General features: G+C 38.6%; 1 protein-coding gene and 1 long non-coding RNA gene across 2 annotated transcripts in view; one reads left to right on the top strand and one right to left on the bottom strand.

The window, feature by feature from the left end:
* Positions 1 to 27,422, top strand: part of LOC105081429 (uncharacterized) — a 667,267-nt gene that overhangs the window by 161,519 nt on the left and 478,326 nt on the right. The window contains exon 11 of the long non-coding RNA XR_012499887.1: positions 23,961 to 24,091. This is a non-coding gene — a long non-coding RNA (uncharacterized LOC105081429). The remainder of the gene's footprint in view (positions 1 to 23,960; positions 24,092 to 27,422) is intronic.
* Positions 11,054 to 27,422, bottom strand: part of MDFIC2 (MyoD family inhibitor domain containing 2) — a 93,506-nt gene continuing 77,137 nt past the window's right edge. The window contains exons 3-4 of the mRNA XM_074344469.1: positions 18,997 to 19,218; positions 11,054 to 11,823 (exon numbers count right to left, since the gene is read on the bottom strand). Coding sequence (XP_074200570.1) covers positions 11,564 to 11,823; positions 18,997 to 19,218 — 482 coding nt within the window. The 3' untranslated portion in view covers positions 11,054 to 11,563. The remainder of the gene's footprint in view (positions 11,824 to 18,996; positions 19,219 to 27,422) is intronic.

Raw genomic sequence — 27,422 nt, 5'->3', positions numbered from 1 at the left:
CTAGTCATGATGTACATAACATCATGTGAGTAAGGGCCCCCGAAGTTGTGACTCTTTTTTATTCCTGTGAACTGCATCAATAAATACATGAGCTCTTTCCCAGTGCTCAAACTGAGAGCAGATTAAAAAACAATAAGAGCGTAGGTATCTATTTAGAAGGATGGTGAGACAGAGCAGGAGAGAGCAAGTTGCCTGCCATGAAACAAAGAGAAAGATAAGAAGAGAGAGCGTGTCACTACTTCTTCGTCGCAGAATCAAAATCTTCTTTTGGATGTCTTGTTGAAAAGATTCCCAAATCTCAGTTCTGTGAACTAAAGCAGATGGGTGTTCCATGTTGGTGCAGATTCCTGTTTGAAGCAGTGTGGTTACAAAGATGGGGTGGGTCATTTGATTTTCTCTGAAGAACTGTCTTTTGTAACTATCTGAAAGAATTATAATACCCCTTGAAGGGCATCATGCGTGATGCTTTAGAAATATTAAATAAAAGGCCAAAGCAGTGTCTCAAGTTAATAGACATGATTCTTTGGTTAATCTGTATTTGGGAAATGCTGACTTAAACACTTGTTTTTTTTTAACTGCAGGACTTCTCAGAGCCTTTAATATGCCCTCTGAGTCTCTAAGAAGGAGTAATAATCTACCACTCGATCTTAGAATATTTCTTCCACTGTGTAGCTGCTTGAAACTACTGGGCTGCCAAACAGTCTTAGGGAAATGCTGGAATACTGTCTCTTTTTCATTTTTAGGATTATTGTGCCTAAGCCCGCACCTACTTAGATGTTCCTTATGAATGATTTTTTCCCAGTTAACTCTTCTTCTTTCTCCTCCACTTTAGTCCTTTTTTGATTTCTTACCATGCTTAGAGCACATAATTCCTAAGGATTAATAACTAATTATATTTTTCCGACAACCATAAATTAAAGATGTAAAAGAGGAAATGAAAGCAGTAGGGTAAGTTAGAACTGAAATTTGGAGTTTCAGCTCTCACTGAATAATTTAGTTGTAAGCACTTGCTGGAATAATTCCGTGCATTTATGTCACCTTTCTGGGGAATCCTTGGGAAGAATCCTGAAATGGAGCCTGAGGTACCTCTTGGCATGCTGTATTTTACTTCTCAAGTTGTCAGATGAGACTAATGGAATGCATTGTGTACTGTTAGGAAGCCAGGTGGGCCAAGTTTGCTGTGCTCTTTTCCTTTAAGACAGGACTGTCTCCATCAAAAGACGATACTAGCATATGCACATCTGCTGAGACCCTTTCTCATTAGATGTAAAGCTGTTTGCTCTGTGATGTCTAGATCTCCATCACAGATTGCAGAAAAACTTGTTCTCTCGTATCCCAAATAGAAACAGTTTTTACCTTGAAGCTAATGACACTTACTCTTTGGCGGGGGGAGGGGGGCTCTCTTGTGCTGAGCCCCTTTCAGCACGTTAATATGTTTTATAGAACAGCAGAGTTAAGGTATTGAATGTAGTTCCCTGTGCTCTAAGGTAGGACTTTGTTGTTTACCTCAGGAAAAAAAAAACTGCAGTTATTTTTGCATTCTTGATTCTTAAAAAGATTCTGCCAAGTTTTAAGTTATCAGGCCCCACAAAGCGTGAATTTGCCTCCATTCCAAAGAAAGCCTTCATTGGATTTTTCACAAAAGGAGGGGCCATATTAAAATTTCATCCATTACGCACATCTAACCACAGGCGTCATAATAAAAAGGCTCAGAGCACCTCTTCCACGTGCTGGAATGTTCACCTGAGGGTTTCACACAGGTGCTCAGCAGTAGCTGTGAATGTCCATTCTGCCTTTTCTCCTCCTGATTATGGGACCGTAGCAACTTTCGGGCCTAGAACTCTTCAGTGATAGACGTTTCCTACGTTCCTCTAGGCAGAGCATTGAAAACCGTGCAGAGAGTATCTAGATATTGGCTAACCCCTGGGTTGTCTCCGATACTTACATTTAGAAACCCCTTTTCATGGCAAGCCAAAGAATCCGGTTTAGCAGATCCAGAACATACCACCTAAAGTCAACATCTAACTTCTGTTTTAAAGTCTTCCATGGACATTCAAGTAGGTGAGACCATAATCTTGACCCACCACTGCCAGGAGCTTCACAGTGATCTGCTTGACCCCTTAATTCCATCATCACCTCAGTACTCTACCTGAAACTCAGAGAGATCCTTTCCTCATCACAGCGTATGCCACCCAAGGCTTCATAGGCTCTAGTAACCAGAGGATTTATTGAAAGTGCAGTTTCCCTTACCTTGTAGGACCATATACTAGAAAAGAAAATCAAATCCTGATCACGTTCTCCTCATATCCAATGATGGAATTTTTGTTTTGAAAAATAACAATGGTTTTAGTAAAACCAAACAAACAAACCAACCTAATAGTTTCATAATAGTTGGAAGGGATCTAACTGGTGGTGGCAGGTTGGAGGGTGGTTGTGCAGAGGATCAGAAAACTGAACTGCTTGGACCTTTCTTGGCTGAAATAAGATGTGATCATCACACAGGAGCCCCAGGAAGCTTCCACGTTATAACTTTGTTCCATGGAGCGATGAGAAATAAATGTCAAGAGGATGTTGAATGAGTAGTACTCATGGAGTGTAATCATAAGAGCAAGTTAGTATTTGTCTCTCACCATCCTTGTATTTATTCATTACAGGGAGTCCTCCCCTGGCCCTTGGGTGTGAACTTAAGGACATTCTGTTTACTCTTCACCACCATATAGCCTTTAAATCAGAGACACAATCTCAGTTCATAACTTAGGCCACTTCTTCCCCACAAAACAAGGGGAACATATCAGGCTCTCCAAGTGGACACATTAAAGTCCTGGCCACCAGATTAAAGAGGAAGGCAAACCCTCCCTCTGCATACCCTTTTACATTGGCCAGTCTGGACTTTAGCCATGGTCGTCTTGCAGCTTAAGTGGTTAACAGCATGGGCTTTGGAATCAGACAAATTGCTAAGTTTAAATCTCTACTCTACCATCATACTACCCTGGCATTAGAAAGTTATTCAAATCATGCAGGCCTCACTTTCCTTATCAGTAAAGTGGGGACAAGATATTCCTCAGAGCTTGTGGAGGAATTCAATGAGATTATACTTGAAAGGCCATTCAGACAGTGCTTGGCACATAATACGTGCTTATTAAAATCCTCTACTGTAGTAACTGTTAACCTAATCCTGAGAAGAGAGGGTACTATATCGTAAGAGAAGGGAAAATAAAGAGATGTAAGAATTAGATGGGGTGCTCACTAACTGGGAGAGCAAGCAGGGAATAATGAAAAGGATGGCATATGACTCTGTCTCAGAAAATTGGTAAAGTCGTTATGGTGTGGGATATTGCAGAAGCATAAATACCTGTTGTGTATTATGGAAACAAATGAGCTAGGTAGTGCTGCTACTAACAATTACAGCTGAAAATTTTAGTGAATGTACTCTAGGGACTGACTCTGCACTAAAGATTTTGCTGAGTTATCTCTTTTACTCCTCACGCTGACCCAGAGGTAAGTGTTAATAACCACGTTTTATGGATGAGGAACCTGAGACTCAGAGACATTTAGCTACAACTCAGTGCATTTTGTTAGTTAATAGTGGAGAAGGACTCAAATCCATGTCTGTCTTTAGATCTCAACCTTCTTATCCACTTATATGACTAATAGAAAGCCATGTAATAGAATAGAGTTACATTATAATAGGGCATTCTGGAGCAGGAATGCCCTGGTAGCCCAAACACCCCCAAAGACCAGAAGAGAGGGCCCTTGGGATGGTGAATCTTTGGCTAATGTTCCTCTAAATCAGAATGCCTTGGTAATCGCATTCTCACTACACCTACAGAAAAATGATCTAAGATCACTTTAAACCAAAGGATATCCTCCATTCTCCCACCTCCCTCAGCTCCTAGGAAGACTCTTGGATTATGAATAATTGCTATGTTGACAACAAATAACACTAGAAGAATTGACATGAATTTTTTTTTCTGTTTATATGGTATTATAAATTTTCTACTGGCTCTGGGGTTTCACAGGGCATCGTGATCATGGCGTCGCCGTTTCTTTCTTGCAGAAAGCAAGGGTGAGGGCAGAAAGAAGTAAATTTCAAGCATGACCAATCATATACACACTAGGTTCTAAGCCAATGCAAATGTGCTGAAAGTTCATCAGATGGGTTTTCACTGATTATTCCTACAGGACCAACCCAGCTATTGAGAAGTGAGCTTTCATTATCCTTCCCCAGGCAGCAGAACTTGCCAGGGGCCTGGAATACAATTCAGGCTATAGTCAGATGGGATTTGCACTTCGTCCAACCCTGAAAAGTCACTCCTTGGCTATTATTTTTCACTCTATTGTAAATAGCAAGAGGCAGATGAAAAGGTAAAAAATATGTTGGTTGGAAGATACTTATTCTCGCCTACCTAGGGTAATCAAGAGGAGACATCAGCTCCAGATTTGGTAAGTAATAACTCACATTTGACTTTAATACACTGCGGTAAACTTTGAGGAATATATCTTTTAAAACATAAAACGCTTTACCTCTGATTTAAAGTTTGGGGGATTGGTCCTGTGCCATCGGCCGGGTTAGATTTAGCATCTCTGGAAATTCCAGAGCAATTTTAAACTACTCTTTTTGATCACTTGCTGCAGCTCCAGCTTTCAAAGAGAATGAGATGTTTTGGGAATGAATTGTGATGGACTTATATGAAAATTTATATGACCAAGAATTGGATTTGTTCCCCCAGAATATTATAGATTATGTTTTATGTTGGAATTACATCAGTGTGCAGAGCAGCAGAAGGCTGGCTTAATGTAGTTAAAAATATACCTTGACTTTCCACTTGGAATAAAACTCTCCCCTCCCCAACCCGTTTCTTCCCTAATGAAAATAATGGCTTCATGACTCATATACGTGATAGACAGTAGGGAATATTTGAGTCTTAAAATAAGAAGAGTTTGAGAAGGGACTAATGGTCCTTTTCTAATTTCTTTCCCATCCATCTCTTTCCTTTTGTCTTTCCTGTCACCATCCTATTTCAGGCCTTCATCACCCCATCCCTTGTTGCAGTTGCTCCTTTGTTAGTCTCCAGTCCCTCCATGCTTTAATTTGTCCTGTACACAGCAGCATGGTTTGGCTTCCTGTCACACCACTTTAATCATATAATTCCCTGCCATTCTGCAGTGGCTTTTCATTTGCTCCTAAGTCAGTCGCAAACTAATTTTCAAGGCCCTTTCTAGATATGAAACCTGCCTCTTCCTCTTTCCCCATAGCCACTCACTTCACAACCAACCCCTTAGTCCAGGCCTCTTCTAAGTCTTACCTGGAATGGGACAGTCACCTCCCAACTGGTCACCTAGTTTGTCTCATTCTTGCCTTTATTGCATCTATGGTTTCCTGATATCTTTGTACCAGTACTACTGGTAGCATGCAGGGTGGCTTTTGGTGCTTTACAGACACTTTCATTCTCAAAATTATTTCTAATGCACGGCTAATACATTATTGTAAAAGTGTTACTAGTAGATCGAGACTATGAATTTATGCCTATTATTGCTTAGAATGAGAGTCATCCAAAAAGTGAGCTAGGAGGGAACTTCATGAGGCTTGTGGATCTGTTGAGGCTGCTCTGCATCCTTCAGAGCCCTATCTTTATTTCCTCTTCCAGGGCCAGTTCCCCAAACTTGCCCTCTGAGCTGGGTGCTGTGCTGCCGTGCCCACATCAGCAGTTACTTGATTGTAACAATGGCAGAGTGATGGCGTTGGACCATCCTACCTTCTTGCCTTCCTCTCCCATCACAGGGACCTGCCCCTCACATTGCAAAGCTGTACAGCGATGTTTTGAAATGTTAATGCAGCTTTCTGAAGAGCCTAAATTACAAGTGATGGGTAGCTTAGCTGCTGGGAGAATCTTGTTCAATATACTTATTTTATTTTTTAAAAAAAAATTTACGGGAACTTGATGTTCAGTGAAACCCCTTTGGCAGAAAGTGCTGAAAGAGGAAACAAAGAGGATGTCGGAGAGTGCTGAACCTAGTGAAAGCTCTGAATCCACAAAATAATTTTGTGGCTTTGTAAATTCACTCTAAGTACATTTGAGGAGCAATAAGCCATAAAAGAGGTTATCGTGACCTTGGTTTCTGCATAGCTTTTGAGATAAAAGGTCTAAGTATCAGAATGTATTTGGTTGACCGTAGTGTTGTTGACTGATTAAAAACAATCAAGGCTCTCTTGGAATCCTGATGAGGGGCTGGCCTGGGTTCTGTGTGCAGGATGGGCTCTTGAGGCAGAGATCAAAGTTGCTTTGCTAAAATGGAGCACTATAATGTAAGCCTTTGTAACCATAAATGAATGGGGCAAAGCTACTGACGTAAAAATTAAATTGCAATACGTTCACTTTGCATGTATTACTTATTGGGTACATTTCTTAAAAGCATTTTGAAGATGTTCCAAATTCTCATCATTGCATAGAATAACAACTTTGAAAACATTTACTATCAGCAAATGAGTTTTTTTGAATTTAGTCATTATATTTTTCTGACTGCTTTTGCTTTAGAAGTGAACACTTGAACTTTATCTTGATTCGCTCATTTTTCTTATGTATAACTTTTAGGCTTAGTGATTAAAAGTATGGGCTTTGATATGCCCAGACCTGGGTTCAAGCCTTATGACAATTACTTATTTGATGGGTGACATTGGACAAGTTACTTAATTTCTTTATATCTTTATTTCCCCTGGGAAAATGGGGGTGCTAATAGAGCCTGTTTTAAGGAATATTTAGAGAATTGTGATAATGTATATAAAGCACTTAAATATTTTCTATTTTATATTTTTTCTCATCTGTAAAATAAATAAGAATAATGTAGTAAAGGGAACACTTTGAGGCTCTCTGGTCTGCTCCTAACTGTATGCTAAGAGTGCATGGTGCAGTTCAGGTGTTAGCACATGGTGTTGCAGTCCAGGTTCAAGAAATGCCTCAGTCTCACCCTGATATTCCTCTTTTCTCCTATAGAATTTTGGCAGAGGGAGCTATATGGACAGGGAAATAGCTAGAAGGGGAACATACTTCCTTTCTAGTGAGACATGCACCTATCAAGACAGGTCTTTCTAGCCAAGACTGAATCAGAAAATATGGTTTAGATATCAAGGCTTAAGTGAAGACCTCTGCTTGCTATGTCTTTAATCGAGATGGCCTTGACTAAAGTGCTTCTTTACTTGCCAACAGAGACGTAAGGCTGAGAAAACGAGGGATGACCAGCTTAGTCCAAGACTGTAGGTCCAGCATCAGCCTCAGGCAGGAGGGAAAATGACTGTCCTGCTTTGGATCTGATCTTTAAGCCAGGTTCCTACAACCTAAATTAACCTCCTTGTAAAACGTGGCCCAATGAATGTCCTGGCTTCTGAGCAAAGAGATCAACAGTCTCCCCTCTTGGAGGAAGGGAGGGAGCTGAGGGATCAGCACTTCCCGGGATCCCTTTTCAAATTGTGGAGTCTTCTGAACTAGGGCTGCTAGACTTAGCAAATAGAAATATAGGACAAGCAGCTAAATTTGAATTTCAAATAAGTGAGGAATCATTTCATAATATAAGTATGTCACATGCAATATTTGGGACATGCTTATACTAAAATATTGCTTGTTATTTATCTGAAATTTAAAGTTAACTGGGCATCCCTTTTTTATCTGGCAATCCCTCTCCAACAGTTTTTCAAGGTCAGTTTGGTGATGGTTCTTTGAGGCTGATAGAAAGGCTTTCAGAGCTGTTTCTTTGTTTTGGGAGGTTGTCCGTTGTGTTGTAGGATATTTAATAACGTTCCTAGCTCCTTCTCACTGAATATAAGTAGCATCCTTTTTCCTTATGTTGTGACAACCAAACCGTCTCCAGACACATTGCTGAACAATTGCCTAATCACCCCTCATTGAGAATCACTGCTTCAGAGATAGTGGCACAAGCAGGACTGGGCAGCATATCAGGATGGTAGACCAGAAGGCGGCACTTCCGTCCATATCCTCATGTAGGTCTTGCTTTTACCTCCATTCCTCACAGTTCCCCACATTCTGGACTCCTTCCTGGTAATGTTAGGACCTGTCTAGATCCGTGTACAGGAGCCCAATAATATAATTTTAGTCCAGTGTTGATTGTGATCCCCAGAAAATTATTTTGTACTCTTTCTTTCTAAACAGCTCACATGAGTCTGGCTATATATGGCAACTGTTTCGGTTTAAACTCAGATATCTTTTTCAAAGAATACCCAACACACTATTAAACCAAGTATGTAAATTTTATAATTTTATCACAGGTTATCAATTTGTGTAGCCTGGGTGAATTTAGCATTTGATAGGCAAAATTCCTCTAGTTAAACTACCTTACTTAAGTGTATGTTTTATTCTTTTGCTCCATTTTGTAGAGGGAGAAATTTGGAGGCATTGGATAGTGAATTCTGTCCTTCAGACACTTCCATCTACACATGTATCCTTGAAAAAATGCTGATATGCCTTCATGTGATTGTTTCCTATTTGTAAATTTCCCTTGAATGAATATCTTGTGTTGCTCCCTTGGAAAAAAACTGAAGTGACTTTTGCTTTATTAACTTTGTCCAGCATTGATAATTAATTTTGTAGGCCTATCAGCTTATGTAGTGGGAAATTTTCATTAGCAAGTGAAATGTAACTTCGTTTCTTCATGGCTTTCCATATTTTGTAGGCTTTTAGAGAAGCAGTGATTTTATAAAAATCCATTGAGCAAAGCAAAGACAATGTACTTATCTGGTTATATAGCTGTGGGAAAATCCCTGTTCTGGATTCCCTGTGAAGGTTGTATGTTCTCACATCTCTCTTATCTAATGTGCTTCCTTAAATCAGAATACTCTTTTCCCTAAGAAGCCAACCTTAAAGAAAAACATTATCTTTTTTTGTAATCTCAGACCTTCTTCACTGCAGAAAAAAATCTGAGCCTTCTCAGATTCTGATATTTGTATTTAATCAATAACCACATTCCTTTTTTCATCTGTCTTACCTCTGCAATTGCATTGTGCCAGCTAGGTATGTTTTATTGTGTAAGAATTCAGTGGAAAGAGCCGTTCATGTTTGCGAAAAGGGTGATGTTTTATTATTGGTTATAAAGGAAAGAGATTTCGCACTTTGTATAACCAATCCTTCCTGTTGTAACATGATGAATTCTGAAAGTGAGGAACAAGTTAACAAACCATGGAAAGAGAGGCCACAGAATGCTCTTGTAGTGTTCTGACCACAATCTAAAATAAGACCTGACAATTGTTAGGTCTCTAATTGACAAGCGTTCCATTCACATTTGAAATGCATAATCTTTGCCCAATTTGAGGGTATGTAGACTAGAAAGGATAAAGGGATGATGGTCAACATCATTTATTTAACAGTGATATGGCCTGGTCTTATCAGTGGCACCAGGTATGTTATTTTTGGGCCAAAATCCCAGAGACCCCCTACAGGTCCAGGTGTTCTTCCTTGAGTGACTGGACCAGGGGGAGGTAGGTGGGGATACTTGGAGAGGGGCCAGGGAGCAGGCAGTATGGGGAAAGCTCTAAGGAGGTTCACAGTAGCAACTGTTTATGAGCCAGTCTGGGAGCATTTTAATATTTGAACAATTGGAACAGCTGTACCACTGTGTACCAGCTGGACTAAGAAGTGGAGAATCCTGGAGTGGTGCAGGGTACTTAGAAAATTGGACCACCAGTTAGAGTTCCTGACACTGCCGTTAACTCACTGCATGGTCTTGGGTAAGTCAGTTCTGAGGAGCTTCTGTTTTCTCTGTTGAAAAATGAAAACATTGGATAAGAGCAGCTCTAGGTCCCTTTCCTTAGAATTTACTTTTTTCCCCCCTCAGAGATCTGCAACTTCTGTGCATTGAGTGTAGCGTTGTCCCTGAGCTTCTGAAAAGCAGAGAGACTGCAGTATTTCATAAGGAGTTTGGCAGTGGTGGTGGGGATTGGGAGGATGCGGTGCTGATGTGCTCTGTGCTTTGTGGATAATGTGATAGTCAAACAAGAATGAAGCCCACATTCACCATGGATGCGCTGTACTCTCAGGAACAAGACAGGAGCAGTTCACTGCCTTTTTATGGGCAGCTTAAAAGTATTTTCAGAAGATGAATAGTTTTCAGTGTTTTGAGGAAGTTATTGCAGAGTAGAAAAATGTGCTAGTTTACTACAGAAACAAAGCTAATGTTGCTTTTGCCCAGAATTAATCTAAGTCAGGCAAACACAGGTATTTTAGAATTCGTTGTTGTTGTTTGCCTAGATCTTTAAAAAGTTCCGTTGACTTTCCATTTCACTTCTGTGTTCTTTGTTTGATTATTGATATATTATGCTTTTTTATATTCAATGAATATAGTGAGGTATCTCCATGGGAAAATTTAAGCACACATTAGTAAACAGTGCCATGCCTACGAAAGTAAAGATTCCAAGGTAACTAGGTAACTTCAACTGAGATGTGTTTTCCCCACAAATTGTTTTTCTCATTTGTTTGAGTTGAAAGTCACTCTCCAAGTTTATATCATATCTTAAAATTTTTTTTATTAAGTATGAGGAAGTGCTCAACATAATTATGAATTACTTGAATTGTCAGAAAAAGGAAAAAAATAGGGTATCTGAAGCACATGCTGTATTAGGAAACTTAGTGTTGAATAAATATCTGCTCATGTATTTCTTTTGGGTGCCTACACAAATGATAGTTTAGTAAAATGAAATGATTCTGTTTTAATATCCTGCTGCTTATTGTACCTGACAAACAGAAATGAGGAAAATGAGGAATTGATTATCTGGGGTCATTTTCTTGAAACCTGCACATAATTCCCGTTTATGCTTATTAGAATAAAGAAAAGCCTTTCTGAAACAAATTAAGAATATGCATCACCTGTTATGACATAGTCATAGACATATAATAATATGGTCTAGAATTACAGTACTCTCTCAAAGTACAGCATATTCAGAATTCACTGGAGATGTCTTAGAGACATCTGTTGTAATTACAGGAACATGGTTTCTAATTCATTTAATTCCCTTTCCTACTGAAACTGTACATATAAGTGAATTTTAAGAGACTGTATAAATAAATTTTTAATTACAAAATGATGTTACACAATGCATTATTAATAATAACCAACAATGCATAATGTTTATGCATGAATCCATTAGAAAGACGAGCTAATGTATGTCAGTTCTAACAGAATGCACTAATTTGTCCTGAATTTGTGAATGAACTTGAATCCACGATGCAAGCCAGTGAATGCAGTAACAGAATGGTTTCACATGCTATTTTATAGTCCAGAAACATCTTGTACCTATGGCATTTAAGAGGTATTTAAGATTTGTTCATCACATGTGATCAAGATCTTACTTTTCAGCGAGCCATGCAGTTGGGAAATTTGGAATAAGACCATTGAGTTGGTAATACTAGCTTTCCCAGACAGGTGCAGAATAAAATGGTCTATAGCATCCAAGAAGTGTGTACAGTCCTTACATTTCAGCACATGAAATTCACAGTCTTACTCTAATGGAACGTTCCCCTCGGGGCCAAAGGGGCTGCTGGAATGTGGTTACTTTGTGGCGCTAGCGGTAACAGATTTCTGAAATCTCCATGGCCAGCTCCAGACACTCGCTGGTCTCATGGCAAGATTCAAAAAGGCTGCAGTCCATGTCACAGTTGCAGTTACAGTCATTCCGGGAGTGGCTTTCATCCGAGGTGTGGTGGTACCTGTGAGAGGGGCAGCACAAGTTGGTACACACAGTTTCACACGTATCTGGGAGCATCAGGAGACAATCCAAAAACTGGCAAAACAGACAGGTGAGGATGAGGGAGGCACACTCCTCTGTTTAAAGAAAAAGAAAGACAGTTTAAAGTGACACCTATGGGAATGTCTATGAAGGGCTGGCATGTGCAGTGATGTGCTTGATAACTGTTTCACCAACTCTAAATTATTTATCCATATCAGGGGTAATGGCCACCGTGATTATCTCAAGCTCCGCCCTCTGCCACCCTCCTCATCCAGCACTCACTCCACTTAAGTAATTGCTTTATTAACTTTCTGAGCATTTCCTGTTGATTCCACATAATCTGGTTATTTGAAGTGCTGTCACTTTTCTAAACTCCTTTATTTACTTTACCTGCAGAGGTGCTGGGAAGCCATACAGTTACCTACCTATTTGGAAACCTTGCAGTTGTCTGAAAAACAGTAGATTCTCCCCAAATGCAAGGAGCTTTCGGGGTTAGGGGGGAGCAGTTGGATTTGGGGACAAGGAGAGATCATACAAATTTCTTGCTTCGCTACAAGACTTTCTTATTTGTTTGATGTGAATTCCAGTGAATCTGCCACACCCGTATTCAAATATGAAGGAAAAGCACATATCAAAACCTAACACACATAAAGGATTTTTAAAATAATCATAGTTGTTTGGGGTTGTATTTTATTTTTAATCCTTGTCTCCTTCTTCCTTCAGTTATGTAAAGCCTTAATTTTATATCAAGTTAAGTGAAATACATCATCATGTGCCTAAAAGGAATAAAGCTTATCAATTCTCTTTAAGAAAATTGGTTTAAAAATTTTCTATGCCAACTTGTGAAAATCTGAAAAGTATCTCTAAAGGTAATTGGTAATGCTAGCCAAGCAGCTGTGATGGGTTATGGATTATTGTATTTTTTGTTTCCATAAAGGGAATTAAAAGATGTAGCAGTTCTCTTGTTAAATTCTAACGTTTCTTTTTTCTTTATTTTTCTCTTTTCTTTCTTTCTTTCTCTCTCTCTTTCTTTTCTTTTTTCTTTTCTTTCTTGCCCTTTCAAATGAATTTGTTCAGAAAGTCTCAAAAACATGTGAGGGTTTTGTAAAGGGGTAGGTAAGCGTTCATGTGATGTATCATCCAGTTAGTTAGAATCAGTATCATTAAGACTGTTGATGGTTGAAGGTAACATTCTAGCATGAATTGGAGGAAAATTCACCCCTCCTGATGGGCTTATCAATTGATTAAAGTTAGACTTTCTGTTTTTTTTCTCCCATTGAGAATGTTAATAACCTTTGGTTTTCAGACTTCAGTCAACTGAGACTGTACAACCCTGCAGGAGAGATTTTGCTCTCTCAGTCACCTGCCACAAGGTTCTAAGTGTCCTTAGATCCCCATTCATTTACTTCTAACTATGCTTTCCGGAAAACTTTTTCTTTTACTGTTCATATACTTCTTAATCTACAAGAGAAGGGAGAACATGGAAACTTGCTCTGAAAGGGAACAAATAAAACCATTCTAATTCCTTTAAAAAACTTACATAAAGATCTAAAATGAGTTCTGCATCTAGGTCAACAGAAATCTGCCTTCACTTCTTGGTCTCTCCCACCTCCCCTCCGTCTTTGCCTCTCACCCTTCCTTATTTTCTTCCCAATAAGATGGTGGAAAAGAACCACGCCATGACTCTTATGGCCACTTTAATTGACATGTATTGTTGCAGATGCTGTGGCCATTACTCAGTGTTTATAGCTTAGGTGGCATATTCCTAAATACCTCTGTGGTGTATGTACTCATCTCTCTGCCAGACCGGCTGTGTTTTTATTCATTCAGAGCCAACTTGTAGCATGTGGCCAACTCATCCATATCTCCTAGGTCCCTACAAACCACCCACAGAAATTGGGGAGTGAGTTAGTACAGTCCATAGACTCTATTTTGCATATGCATTTCTGAGGGAGGGCACGTTGGTGGTCAAAGATCACAGGCATAAAGCCTCATCAAGTTTCTTCAATGCCAAGACTGCTGCTCTAGCCGCCCTTGGGAAAGAAAAGGTTCTCAGGAGAAAATATTCCAAGCACATGCTCCCTGATCTCTCAGGCTGGAGAGTCAGAGGCTTACTCAGCCCTCTGACCATATAAAAATGATTTTCCTGTTAGATCCGGTCCTTTGTAGGTGTGAGACTGAAAGTTTGGCTTGGAAGTCAGTCAGGTTGGGTGCAGAGTGTCCTGTAAGGGTGGGGGTTGGTATTTCCTATCAGAGTGTGAAAACCTGTTTGAAAAATGGCTTTATAATTTCCTGGGGGTGTCTAGCTGTTTGATTCAGTGCCTCCTGCCAATGTCTTCTCAAGTTAGCAGACTCTACAGTTCTCTGCTTCTGATGTATGCCATAGATTTTATTTATAAAAAAAATACATTTTGGCCTAACTCTTTGGTCAAGTTGGCATTTCTTTCCCTCCATCTCTCTATTTTGCACTCGAGAATAGAGCCTGTTTTTTTTCCCTGTTTATAAGTCAGTCCTTTTTATTTGGTTATAAAAGGCAGAGCCTGTTGCCCAGAAAAACATGGCAACATTAATGAATTGAAAACAGATTTCCCCCCCCCACTTTCAAGTGTGTTCCACACTTTTCCTGAAAGACATATTAAATAATTCTACACAAGCAGGCAAAACTGTTTTGCATATGGCCAGTTTTTATTTGCACAGCAGTGACAGAAGCAGTTCAGGGGGAAATCTGCAACTGTTTGAAAAGAGAGTTGGACTTTCCATTCTCCCAAACGGATGTGTTTTCCTTTGCCTGTGGTATTACCTGGGACTTTAATGTTTAATAAACTTTGCATTAGTGTCAGAGCGCTTGACTAGCACTGCTCTTGGCCCATCCAGAAGAGTGTGCCATACATCCAGCTGCCAGCTTCCCATCGCTCCCAGTGTCTTTAAAGCATCTCACACTCATGAAGGTCAAATTGCATCATTCCCTTTTTCTTGGGTTCTGCAAACCTGTCTCTTCTCTAGTTTTCTCTTGTGAATGGCTCCTGAACATGCAGGCAAAAGGCTAAGTGTAATGTGCTAAGTAATACCCTTAAGACCCTGAAGGACTAAGCCCCAGAGATGCTAATGTACAACTGGAGATTGGCTAATTAAGAGGAAGAATGTATTTCTGTTTTGTATATACATTCATTATTTTTTAGATTCCATGTATAAGTGGTATCGTATAGTCTTTGTCTTTCTCTTTCTGACTTATTTCATTAAGTGTAATATTCTCTAGGTCTATCCACATTGTTGCAAATGGCAGTATTTCATTCTTTTTTATGGCTGAGTAATATTCCATTGTATGTGTATACCACATCTTTTTAATGTAGTTACCAAAGGGGAGGGGGAATGTGGGGAGGGGGGCACTAGTGGTATGGGATTTACAGATCCAAACTACTACATGTAAAGTAGATAAGCAGCAAGGAAATACTGTGCAGCATCAGGAATTATACCCAGTCTTGTAATAACCTATGATGGAATATAATCTGCAAACATACTGAATCAGTATGCTGTACACCTGAAGCTATCATAATACTGTAAATCAACTGTACCAAAAAAGAAGCCAGGGGAGAAGGAGGGAGACTCTGCTTCATTACAAAAGATTATGTTTAATTATAGTGGAAAAGGTAACAGTGCAAAGGAGTTTCCAGGAATGTACTTGAGGTCAGCCTCACGTTCATGGTCCTGTAATCCCTGAGTTTGCCCTCCCAGCTTTTGATGTTCTTCCCACTGTGATGCCTGGGACTGGGAGGAGGGAGGGACAAGAGGTAGTTGTAGTTGCCTGCTGTAGTCCCTGTTGCATTCCCCAACTCCATAACCATAACGCCTGCTTTTTGGGGAACTATTATCCAAACTGGCAAGAGTATGGTTCTTCCAGAAGTGACCCCAGATAAACAACACTCTCCCTTCCTCTTCCCCAAAAAACAAAGTAAGAAAAAAAGGCAAGATGAACCTGGCCCAACCCAGGATTTTGATACATTAATGATTAATGTGCTATTACTGAGAATTTGGCATAATAGTGAGAAAAGATTTATGACACTGTGCCCAAACTGATTTACTGAAAATTTTTGGCCAAAAAGTATAAAATTTGATTCCCACTCCCCCAACATTAAGTTCTTTAAAAAAAAAAGTCTGTAATGCACAATGAGAATAAATAAAGTGTGACTGAATGCCTTTCTCTAGCTGGGGTATCATCCCTTATGTTATCCATTTTAATAGCTACTTAAATATGTCAAGATCTATTTGAGTTCAGACAAGCACAACTAACATTCAAGTCACTTCTTTAGAACTAGAATGACTAGATTTGGGTGATACTTAGTAAATTTGTGCTTGTGTTTTTTTCTGAGCAAATGAACTGAAATAATTATAAAATTGAAACATTTTATAAGGTGACATTATTGCATTTAATTGTATGAAATTTACAGTGTAGAAAATGTAATCATTTTATTCAGTAGTCCATGGTGTAATTAAGACTATTCTTTTGAGGTATCTTGTATTTATGATTTTCCTCATCCACCTGGATGAGACGTCTCAAATTCAAAATTATACATCAATTAGGCATGTTCTCAGAGTTCTTTTTAAGGAGACTATTTTCTCCTATCATGTGTATCCCTGGCTTTACCATCCACAGGGATGCTTTTGCAATCAGAACGTAGAAGCAGAAGCAGAGACACAGTGCTCTGGATCTTTTCCATTTTTTTCAGGAAAGGGACCACACATCATGAGCCACAGTTTAATAATAAAGTAATGTCACAGCACATAGTGTGTGATGTGCAGTAAAGATGCTTTTAAATTCCCATCAGAGCACACACCATGAACTGTGCTAATGGATGTAACACATTTTACAAAATCTGCATGTGTGAGACTTCTCCATCCTGTTTTAAGTGGGGCAATGTATATAAATAATAGATATTAGCAATTAAGCATCCATTCCTATGCACTCATTTATATATTTGAAAATAAATTAACCACAAACTACATGAAAGTTGATGCAATCCTCTCTTTTCCCTTCTGTTTCCCCTGCTGTTCCTGAAAGATACTTCTGTATTTATCTCAGTACGAACAATGACCCCAGCTCTCAATTTCTGCACCCTTATATTAATTACTATCAAAATTTTCCTAAAATGAAGTGAATCTGACTTAACTCTTTATTTCCTTGATGTTTGCTCTCTAGGACAATGAGATGTTCTTAGCACTATTTGTGGGCCTTAGTCTGGGTGTTTCACGCTCCCTTTTAACCAGCTTATAAAAGCTTTTACCTCAGTTGGGGGATTTTTTTAGAATGTGGGCAATGAAGGATGGGCTGTTACCTATGCTGTCAGCTTTATACTGGAATTTCCTGGGTCATAGTGGCCTCAGTCCAGGCCTTAAGGAAACAATCTAATTCAGTTGTCTTCATGACTCTCCTTTGCTCTTTTGAAGACAAAGTAGTTGGTTCTTTTCCTGCATGAGGCTCCTAAGTGTAGGCTACCATTTTAATGGGATAGTTGTTTTGGTCTTGCCTGGAAATACAGGAGTTCAAGTATCATGCTAGCTGCATTGGCCCCTCAGATTCTGCCAAGATACCTGATAAGACAAATCAGAGTGGTTCTAGAGGGGCACCGGGTTGTACCATGTGGATACATATAATGGTAATTCCTAGTTTCACGATCATTGCAACCAAGACCAGTTACAGGTAAGATCCATGCATCCCTGATACAATCTAATAAAATACTAAATACTCCACTGTCAAAATGCAGAGAACTCTCCTGTCCTGTTTTCTTGATTGGCATCAAACTCTATCAGAACAAGGAATTTGGGCATCATCTTGGATTCAAGGTCATAACCTAGCAATCTACAGGCCAGAGTTGGCCAAAGGCTGTGTATTTTGGGGAGTGTCTGGGACTTCAGAAAAGAAATAAAATACTGCCAATGCTTAGAAGTTTGAGAGATTTCACGTAGCAATCTAGACCTGGCAACTCTGAGCCTGAGTTTCCTTTCAGTAACAATTCACTGGTTCTGAGTAGAGGCAGTGCTCTTCACCTTGTCATGGTCGTCACCAATCCCTATTGTTCAACTCCAGTTTACTTCATCATTCACATTATCTCCTGGCAGCTGCAGGTAGTTGTGTCTGTAGCTTCTGGTCTAAAGCATCCATTGCATCATTTGCACAAGATCATATGTAACATGTGTTAAAAATATTTCTCATTTATTAAAACTGTAATAATCATAAACGCAAAAATTGAGTATCTTTTACATGACAGGTTCTGTACTGAATGCTTTACCCATGTTATTTCATTTGCTCTTAGAACATCCTGTGGTGTATTACTAGCTCTATTATATAAATGAGAGACTGAGATTAAGGGATGGTAAAGAAGAAAAAAGTATCCAGTTTTATAGAGTTAATAAATTTCAGAGCCAGGAATTAAACTGATGTGATTTCATATTTCCTGTTACACAAAGTTCATTTCATGTTTTGGTCTTATTTTCAAAAAAAGTATAATATGCATGTAAATATAGACCAGAAACTATACTTTTTGATGTTTTCCTTTGAGAAACTTCAAGCTTTCTTTAAATACAAATGTCAGTATGGAATATTACCAATCTCTTGAACGGTTTATGTCTCCGAAGTTAACCTGAGTAGAATTCCGTGTGTCTTGGTGACTCTGAACTTGACTGTGTTGATCATTTAGCAGCAACTTAATTTGAAATTCGTTTTGCAGATAGAACATGTCTTTTATGTCATATCTAGGGATGGTTTGGTGTAGGTTTGCCCTGATTTGAATGCCTAGGAGGAAATGTTACCTAGAGGAACCAAATCTTTTTCACAGGCTGCTGATGTAACCGTCCTTATATTTTATACGGTCTGTATTTATGTATTTCCAGCTTTCAAAGCTATTTTACTGTTTTTTTTTTTCTCTCAGCCTAGAGCCATGGGTTGAGTAGTCCCAGATCCAAGAAGAGAAAAAAAATTGACCATTTTTTTAGTCTACTTCATAGCTCTATAGCAAGAATAATTATACCTCACTCCAGCTATTTAAAACATTTGGCCTCAGACTCCCAGCTTTGAGTGCAAACAACCTGCCAAGCATCTCCTACTTGCAAGGTGACCTTGACATGTGTCACTCACCAGAGTTTTCAGATCTAAGTCTTCCTGTTTAATATTCATAAAGACCTTTTTTTTACCCCTAACAGTATATGTGATGATTTTCGAGGGGCTGGGGGTTGGGGAGTTTTATTTAGAGACGGGTTGATTGTGAAAAACATACCATCAGTGTCTCTTGGATGAACTGAAGCATCAGTTTGGAGGTAGGAAAATTTCGTTTGGCATTCTTCAAGGGAGGACAGTGATGTGCTGGATTCTGACAGTTTTTTCTCACTGGGGGTTTCCTTGGCTGGTCCATCTGTGATACTGAATTCGGATACTGAATTTATAACGATAGCATTAATGGCTTTCTCATCTGCCTGCTTTTCGTTTGTGAGTTGCGTATCTAGATGAGAAAAGAAAACACATACACAGACTGGCTATAGTTGACATGACCTAGTGATCCAAGAATGGATCTTTGCAGAAAATTACACTTTCTAGACTTTTATAAGATTAGAATCTTATTTAAAAGAATAAAGCATTATTGAACAGAATTTTTTTGGAAATATATGGGAGAATAAAAGAGTGCAATCATTATAGGATTTTACCCACATTGCAAGTTTCACCTTTCACAGTAGTTGGTAACACTTTTTTCTACAGTGGTTGTTTTAGTGGTGGATGGAGAGAATCAAGACACTCATTCACTGGGATTAACAAAAATCTCATAGAATGTTGTCAGCTTATTATCATAATGTTTTATGGATCTCAGAGGTAGAAAAAGGGTCTTAAATGCTAGACAGTAGTACTGTTCAGTCATGTGTGTGATCACAGTCAAATTGTCTTAGTTCTTTGTTTCTACAAAGTTCAGTTTCCTCCCCTGTATGTGAAAAGTGGTCACGCATAAGCAGTCTGTAAGCTCATTTCTATGTCTTCCCTTAAAGACTCTTTAAGTTGCCACTCTTTAGTCTGTCTTGCCATTTGTTAGGTCCCTGTTAAGGTGATAATCTGTAACTTTGGGGGTGTGCTTCTTGGGAACATGCTTTTATTTCCATATAACCACCTGGGAAGAAACCTCCAGCAAAGTCCTTGACTGAGATTCTTTTTTGGAGAGGCACAGAGAAGGCTGAGAAGGTCTAGGGGCTTCGTGTGTTCCAGAACTCCCATATTCATTCTCTCATTCCTACATAATAATTGAGGGCCTCTTCTATAACACGTACTGAGCTGGGCGCTGGGGAAACAGCAGTGACTAAGACAGACATGGTCCCTGGCTTTCCAAAACATCAAACAAATTTGCAATGCAGGACAATATTAAGGAGTGTATAAAGAGGAGCACACTGAAGTCACGTTAGAGAGGGAACAGACTGGGTCGTGGTGCAGTTAGTGTATAGCTTATCCATACCAATTAAGTGACACTAAGATGGAGAGAAGAGTTAACAGAAGGTATTCTCAAACATGCATCCAAGGCTGATTCCCAGGGACTTCTTAAGACCAAACAAGCAACAGTCCTTGTGATTTGGCAGCACTCTTGGGAGACAGTGAAGATGTTTTCTGGAGAATTACTTCCCTGTCACTAGCCCAGAGCCTGACTCAGTAATGCTCTTGAGGGACTGACGTAAATAGAACAACTGGCCACCTGGTTTAATTTTACCATGCTTACATAGCTTGGTGCAAGAAAAATATTCTTGCCAAGTCCATTTTCATTGTCCTTTTAGAAGCTACTTCTCAGTTTGGGGTAGAAAGAGACCTCTACTTGGTTATTTTTCCTAGGACAGTGGTTCCTAGACCTGTGTACAGAGTAGAATCATCTAGAAAATCTTTTAAAGATTTGAAAGTTTTTAAAGGTCAGGCAGCTCCTCTTACCCCTCAAGAGATTAAATCACGATCCCCGAGGGATTTGCGAAGCTCCCCAGGTGATTCCAACATTCACACAGGTTTGGGAACCACTGTCTCAGGGCCCTTCTGCTTTTGAGAGTGGAGAAAGGAGATGACAAACCACTGATTTGTGCATCACTGATTTTTCAGAAGCTAATCATTAGAAAATTGCTCTAGGAAGGCTCCCAACTGGCATGGGAACTGACAGTATGGTGCACACAATTGTCTTAGGCCATTTTTGTTTCTTTCTGGGCCTCCAAACAGCCTTGACTTTCAACATTGGTTGCTTTTATTCCCTACCTCTAATGCCACTAGCTTTACATCTCTTGGTTGCAGTTTGGTTCACATTAAAAGGGACTGGCAGAAATAAGGATTAAGGGAAACATTTATTGTTGATAGCAATTAATGTAATATCAAATAGATAGAATTAGCTCGACAGATTGGGAAACTCTTAGATTCCTTTAACCCAAGAGAGATTCATTGAGTGATATAATCATGGTGATGATTAAAAAGAATACTAGCTTATTTTTTCTTACTTGGGTATCACAGTGTCGGGTAACCAACTATTATTACAAATAGTCATTGAAATTATGGCTTTAGCACTTAGAGAAGTATTGATATTTTGGGCCACATAATTCTTTGTCATGGAAAAGATAGTAGGATGTTTAGCAGTTCTCAACCCTCTACCTACTTAAAGCCAGTAACACTAATTGCCCTAGGTCATGACAAACAGAAATGTCTGTGGATACTACCAGATTTCCTCCTTGGACAAAGTCATACAGGATGAGTACCAGACCATTGCTTTACACACACACAACACACACACACACACACACACACACACGTTGCATACATTTTATGTCAAGTTCTATGTTACCATGTATATCTTGTTTAACTTAAGCATCACAAAGACTCTAGGAGGTGCATATGTCAGCCTCCCAGAACAGATAGGAAATGTATGAATTGGTACACCAGGATAACAGATGAATGAGTGTAATCGAGGCTAGATTGTTTAGATAAGCTGTCTGAGGCTTCCTTGTTAGTAATTGGTAGTTGGGATTTGAACCCAGGCCTGGTGGATTCCAAAATCTTTCTTCTTATCCCTGTCTCTTTATATTATACAACATTTCCTCTGGTCTGTTCCTAACTTTTATCTTTGCTTCCTTGCTGCTGGGACTTCATGTCAGCAAAACCCTCTTCACTCCTGTGATAAGTCACCTACGCGAAATCGAGCCTTGTAAATAACATTACCTTACAGGTATACCTCTCCCTGAGCAGTCTTTGCAAAGCAAGACTACCTTCTTGCACACTTAGGGAATCCTGCCTGTTCAGTTCCAGCTGCTTTATCCCATACATTAAGGAGCAGCTCAGGAAGGACTGATAGATAACGAAGCCTTGATGAGTATAGCGATTACAGCAGCTATTTACTTACAGAATTAATTAACAATCAGTTCAAATTATCACACGTAGTCAGGCTGCATGTAATTTAAATTGCTTTTGCACAAAGTAATTCAGTAACAAAAAAAAAGTTGGATAGAGGTTACTGGCATATAAGAACATGCGGAGAATACAGTATACCGCCAAGTGGTATATGATTCTCTTTTTAATTTCTCGACAATTTTAAGTATAGCATTTTGAATCTAAGTGGTGTGCTACATTAAGCAACCATTTGGAGACAGTGAGCTTGTACTGAGAGAATTTTATGGAGAAGTTAAACTGCCATTCATAAAGTTATTTTAATTCTATATCTCTGTTTATATTTTTATTTTTTTTTCATTCCCCAGCAGGAGCTATCTGTTGCTCATTAGAAAATCATCTGACATACACACATTTCAGAACCCAGTCTGTTCAACCCAGAATTCTGACATCTGAAATGAGTCACAATTTGGGGGTGAATGTAACTGACATCTTCCATCTTTTATAGATGGAACGTTACAATAATTTCCCCAAATTCCTTCTTTTTCGGTATTATTTGACATTGTACCCAAAGTATTATAAAGTAACATAAGCTAAAAGGGGAAACATAAAAAGTGGTATCACATCTTCTGCAGAGAAAACTATTTCCAAATTAAATAAGGAACTCGTGAAACTATATTTGGGATGTTATACATAGTTTTTGACATTAACTTTAAGAAAATAATTTTTTTCAACAGGAAAAAAATCGCCAAAATTAGGACAAAAATTAGAATCTCAGCTTTATTTCTCGGGAAAAAAAATTAAAGTGTATATTGACAGTCAGTGAAATAGAATAGTGCTATTCGGGCTCGAAGTAATTGCAGAAGCAATGGGCATAAACTTAAGTAATAGAGAAGACAGTTAATTAATTTTTTATTACCATTGAGCAAATGTTATTAATTTTATTCAGTTAACATTTATTAAGTACCCACATGCAATGGATGAATCAAAGTGACAGGAGCTGGTCACTTATTTACCTTAAGTTTTAAGGAAACATTTTAATGATTTTCATTTTTGCTCACTAAATGTAACTTTATAATTTTTGCATCCATGCATTTTCTGAGTGTATATATATATATACACACACACACACACACACACACGCACATGCATATATGAATTCATATATATGAATTCAAATTATGAAAAAGTAACATCTCTTCTCCCCTGGCTCCTCTGATTCTGTTCTCAATTTTCCTTCTCCTCTCCCCTCCCTTCCCCTTCCTCTCTCTGAGTTTACTTCTTTGGCTCACCTTCCCTGTCTCTATTATTGGTTTTGTTTTTCCCTCCCGTTCCTTTAGTATATTTATTCCTCAAAACTTTGTCCTCTTAGTTCCTTTCTTTGTTCCTTGGTCTTAAAGTTTGTGTTTGTTCGCAGTCACAATGTATTTCCTTTGTGCAATTGGCCCCCAGATCTCTAGCCAGCCAGGCAGGCTTCTTTTACTGAGAGTAAACTATGTACCTGGCTGGACTAGGTGCCTGGGAATTCAGAGACAAAGAGCAAATAGTCTTGGTCCTCAGAAGACCCACAGTCATCACAAATTGCCATCTCATACTTGCAGCTGACTATTGGGTATTTTATTTGAGTTACCAGCCAAATCCTTAAAATTATAGTGTCTCTCATTCTCCTCCCCAAACTAGGTAATCCTGGATATCCCTGGAGAATTCACAGTTCAGTTTCTTTTCATTGTATTGTCATTTTGCCGGTTTCCTCAGCTTAAAAATATTCTTTGCTTTGCCCCATCCCATCCAATGATGTACCAGTTCTTGTTTGTTCTTCCTTCTAAATACCTCACGGGTCTATCTCTGTTTCATCATTAGGAGAACTACCTCTCAGGTTTAATCATCTGTGCCCTCAAGTCTGGACTACAAGCAGACCTCAGGGATACTGTCCAAGTCCTGTTCTGTTGCAGACGACCTGGTGACCCAGAGAAAGCAAATGCCGCAATAAAGTGAGTCACACGATTTTTTTTTTTTGCTTTCTTGGTGCATATAAAAGTTACATTTACACTATACTGTAGCCTATAAAGTGTGCAGTAGTATTATGTCTAAAAACACAAGATACATACCTTAATTAAAAATCCATTGTTGCTGAAAAATGCTAACCATCATCTGCGCCTTCAGTGAGTGGTAACCTTTTTGCAATAGTTACATCTAAGATCGCTGATCACAGATCACCATAATGAACACAGTAATAATGAAAAAGTTGGAAATAATTGTGAAAATTACCAAAATGTGACACAGAGACAAGAAGTGAGAAAATGCTGTTGGAAAAACATGGTGTTGGATTTGTAAAAAATGCAGTGTCTGTGAAGTATTATAAAACAAAGCACAATAAAACAAGGTCTGCCTGTATTTCAGTAGTCATTGATCTCAGCTCTAGTGACAGCTCTGCCCAAGACGTCTTACACAGTATAGGCAAAATGATGCTAGCAGTATTGTTCTGGTCATACTACTCATAAAAAAACAAAGAAAGTAAAGCACACACACAAAATGTCAATAGCTCACTGTTACCTGAATATTTTCCCATTCTCTTATTCTCAGCCTATCTATTCTATTGACAAATTGCCTTTTGACAGAGGCAGCTTGTTAGGTTTTTCTTGTGAGTGGTAAACTCCAGAAACCTGTATGAAAATTATTAGATAAGCTTTTAAGGCAGGGTGATGTTAATTTTAATTCTAGACCAAAACATTTGAGGTGAGTGTGTATTTCAGATGCATGGACTGTTTTTAAGGCTGTAATGGTGAATTATATTTTCCTTTGAATTTAAGCTATATTCTAGCTTAGAATTTAATACTGTGAGTATCTGTGGTTGAAATCAGATCAAAACAGACAAGTAACATTCCAGAGTATAAGCTACTGAACCATTAACAAATAAGTATGGTTAGTGAGCTGACACTGCAGAGGGAAAAAAAGTTTTTTTCTTGGTATGTGAAGTTTGTAAAGTTCACACAAATGTCAGAAATGATATAATGTTGTTATTGTTAGAATATATGCACTGTATTCTCTACAGCTTGGTAGGTGATAACACAATACACAAAATGTAAAAAAGCTTTCAACATGATCAAACGTGGAAAATTATTAGAAAGAGTTAGAATTGTTTTCTTGATATGTAGAGTACGGTTTTTAGTATACTGAATTAAATTTGGGATGTGATACCGTGGCTAAAGACAGAACAAAATTAGTAGGATAAAGATTCCTCAGTAGTCATAAAAGCATAATAAGAGGTAATTGATCCTCAAAGAAGAGGTATTTTGAAAAAATCACGTTTTCTTTTTTGGAAACTGAATGGGATAATTTTCTCTAGGTGAGGGCTGAAGACATTCTAAAATATTCTCACCTTTTGAAATGAATGGAAGTAATTAATTCATGGAGTGTTCCATTTCTGTGTCCTGTTAGATGAGGCGAAACACAATCTTGGGTTCATTAAATCCATTTTTTGAGGGGGGAGAAATAAATGAGCTAAACATATTGGACCTTTTTTCCTTTAATTTTAAAATACCAGCTCTGGTTAGAAGATGTCCTCTAAAGACATTCAGGTTAAAGCCATGGTTTTCTGTATCATTGTTTTGATTTGTCTCCCGCAGTGCTTCAACTAAAACTCTGCCTCAGAAAACGTTAGATGAAATGTTTATCAAGGGCCTTGACAAGAGGACATTTTAAGCCTTTTCAATCAGTCTTAGTAAATCTTTTTTTTTTTTTTTAAAGAGAGAAAAAGCAAAAGGCTATTATTTCTCCAGATGTAATACCAATGAGCATTCAAGGTGAAAAGGATTCCAGAGGAAGAAAGTACTAAGAGAATGTTGAGCATGACCCCCTCCCCAAGCTTCCCTGATACCTGTAAAGTAACTTCAATCTTTTGGGGCCAGAGTGGACTTTTGGGCCTAATGCTTCTAGATAATTACCGCAGTTTTCTGCTTGTCTCTGCTTTGCACCTGTAGGCAGACAGCAGCTAAGTGATAGACTTTTATAGCTCGATCCTAAACTCTAACAGGAGCAATTCAGTCCTCAGAAGTGGTTGAATCGTCATCAGACGTGAAAACAGTTTGCAATTATGAGTCTCCATTTCATTTTTATGCAGTTACCTTCAGTTTAATGTTAGTATAAAGGGTCTCAGGAAATAAAGATTATGTTATCTCAGGAAAGAAAAATTGGTCAGCAGTTTTTAATACCTTGATGCTCCTGGATTAGGAATAGGTTTAGTGCTCTGAAAAAAATGAATGAAGTCAGTCAGGCTATAAACTCATGTATAATTGGGAATGTATAGACAGTTGTTTTTTTGTTTTTGTTTTTTTTGTTTTTTTACTGTTAGTGTTTAAATATAAATGTTAAAAATTAAACTATAATTACTCAAAATATTCTCTGGTATGTTAAAACCAGAGTTTTTATCATCCCAACTATTTGAATGTCACAGAAAGTCTCTTACTGGCATTATCTCATTTGAGGCTCACAACAGTCTTGCAGAGTATTATTATCACTATTATATGAATGAGGAAGTAGGTGGAGGGTCAGAGATTTTAATGGTTTCCCTAAGATTACCCAGCTGGTAAGGGGCAGTACTTGAACTTAAGCCTTCTAATTCCTCTGACAGTCAAACTTGACTTTCACAAATTGCTTTATGAAACCAGGCACTCTGATAGGAGATCAAGACACTTTTCTGAAGTGTCACTGCTTTGTCCTTTCTGATTTTCCTCTCTTCAGGTTAATTGATCTTGCTAGTATTTGATTAGGAAGCACGTTATGTGTACACTCACAGCAGGAACTCTTAGAAATGATTGCATTTTCCCAACTTCTCCGTCAAAGACCAATGCAAGTGTAGGTGAAGCTTCCTACCATTACCCTCACTCCAACTGAAATTAACTGTTCTCTTTGAGAGCCCCCAGAGACCTGGGTGGGTATCCTCCTTATGGCCTATACTTTGGTATGTTGTACTGTGGTTAATTGTGTTTGTATTTCTCTTCCCCTTTCTGTTGCAAGCCCCTTGGTGAAATGTGCCCTCCATTCATCCCTGATTTCCCAGTGCCTAGCACAGTGCCTGGCGGAAAGCAAATGTTAAGTAAATTTTAGATGACTGATGAACTGACTGACAGATTGAACATGGGGTGTCTTGACTTTCCATTGGCAATTGACTCATTTCCCCCTGGGACGCCTTTTTCTGGGCACATCTTCCATTGTTCTTCTCCCCACTCTCGAAATGCCAGCTGATCCTGGTGCAAGTCTAAAAATTCTCTCTTTTTGTGCTAAAGTACATATTGATTTTTATTTTGATGTAAAAGCAACATT

The sequence above is a fragment of the Camelus bactrianus genome, chromosome 17, assembly GCF_048773025.1.
Source record: "Camelus bactrianus isolate YW-2024 breed Bactrian camel chromosome 17, ASM4877302v1, whole genome shotgun sequence".
NCBI lineage: Eukaryota > Metazoa > Chordata > Mammalia > Artiodactyla > Camelidae > Camelus > Camelus bactrianus.
This window is presented reverse-complemented; position numbering and strand designations above follow the sequence as displayed.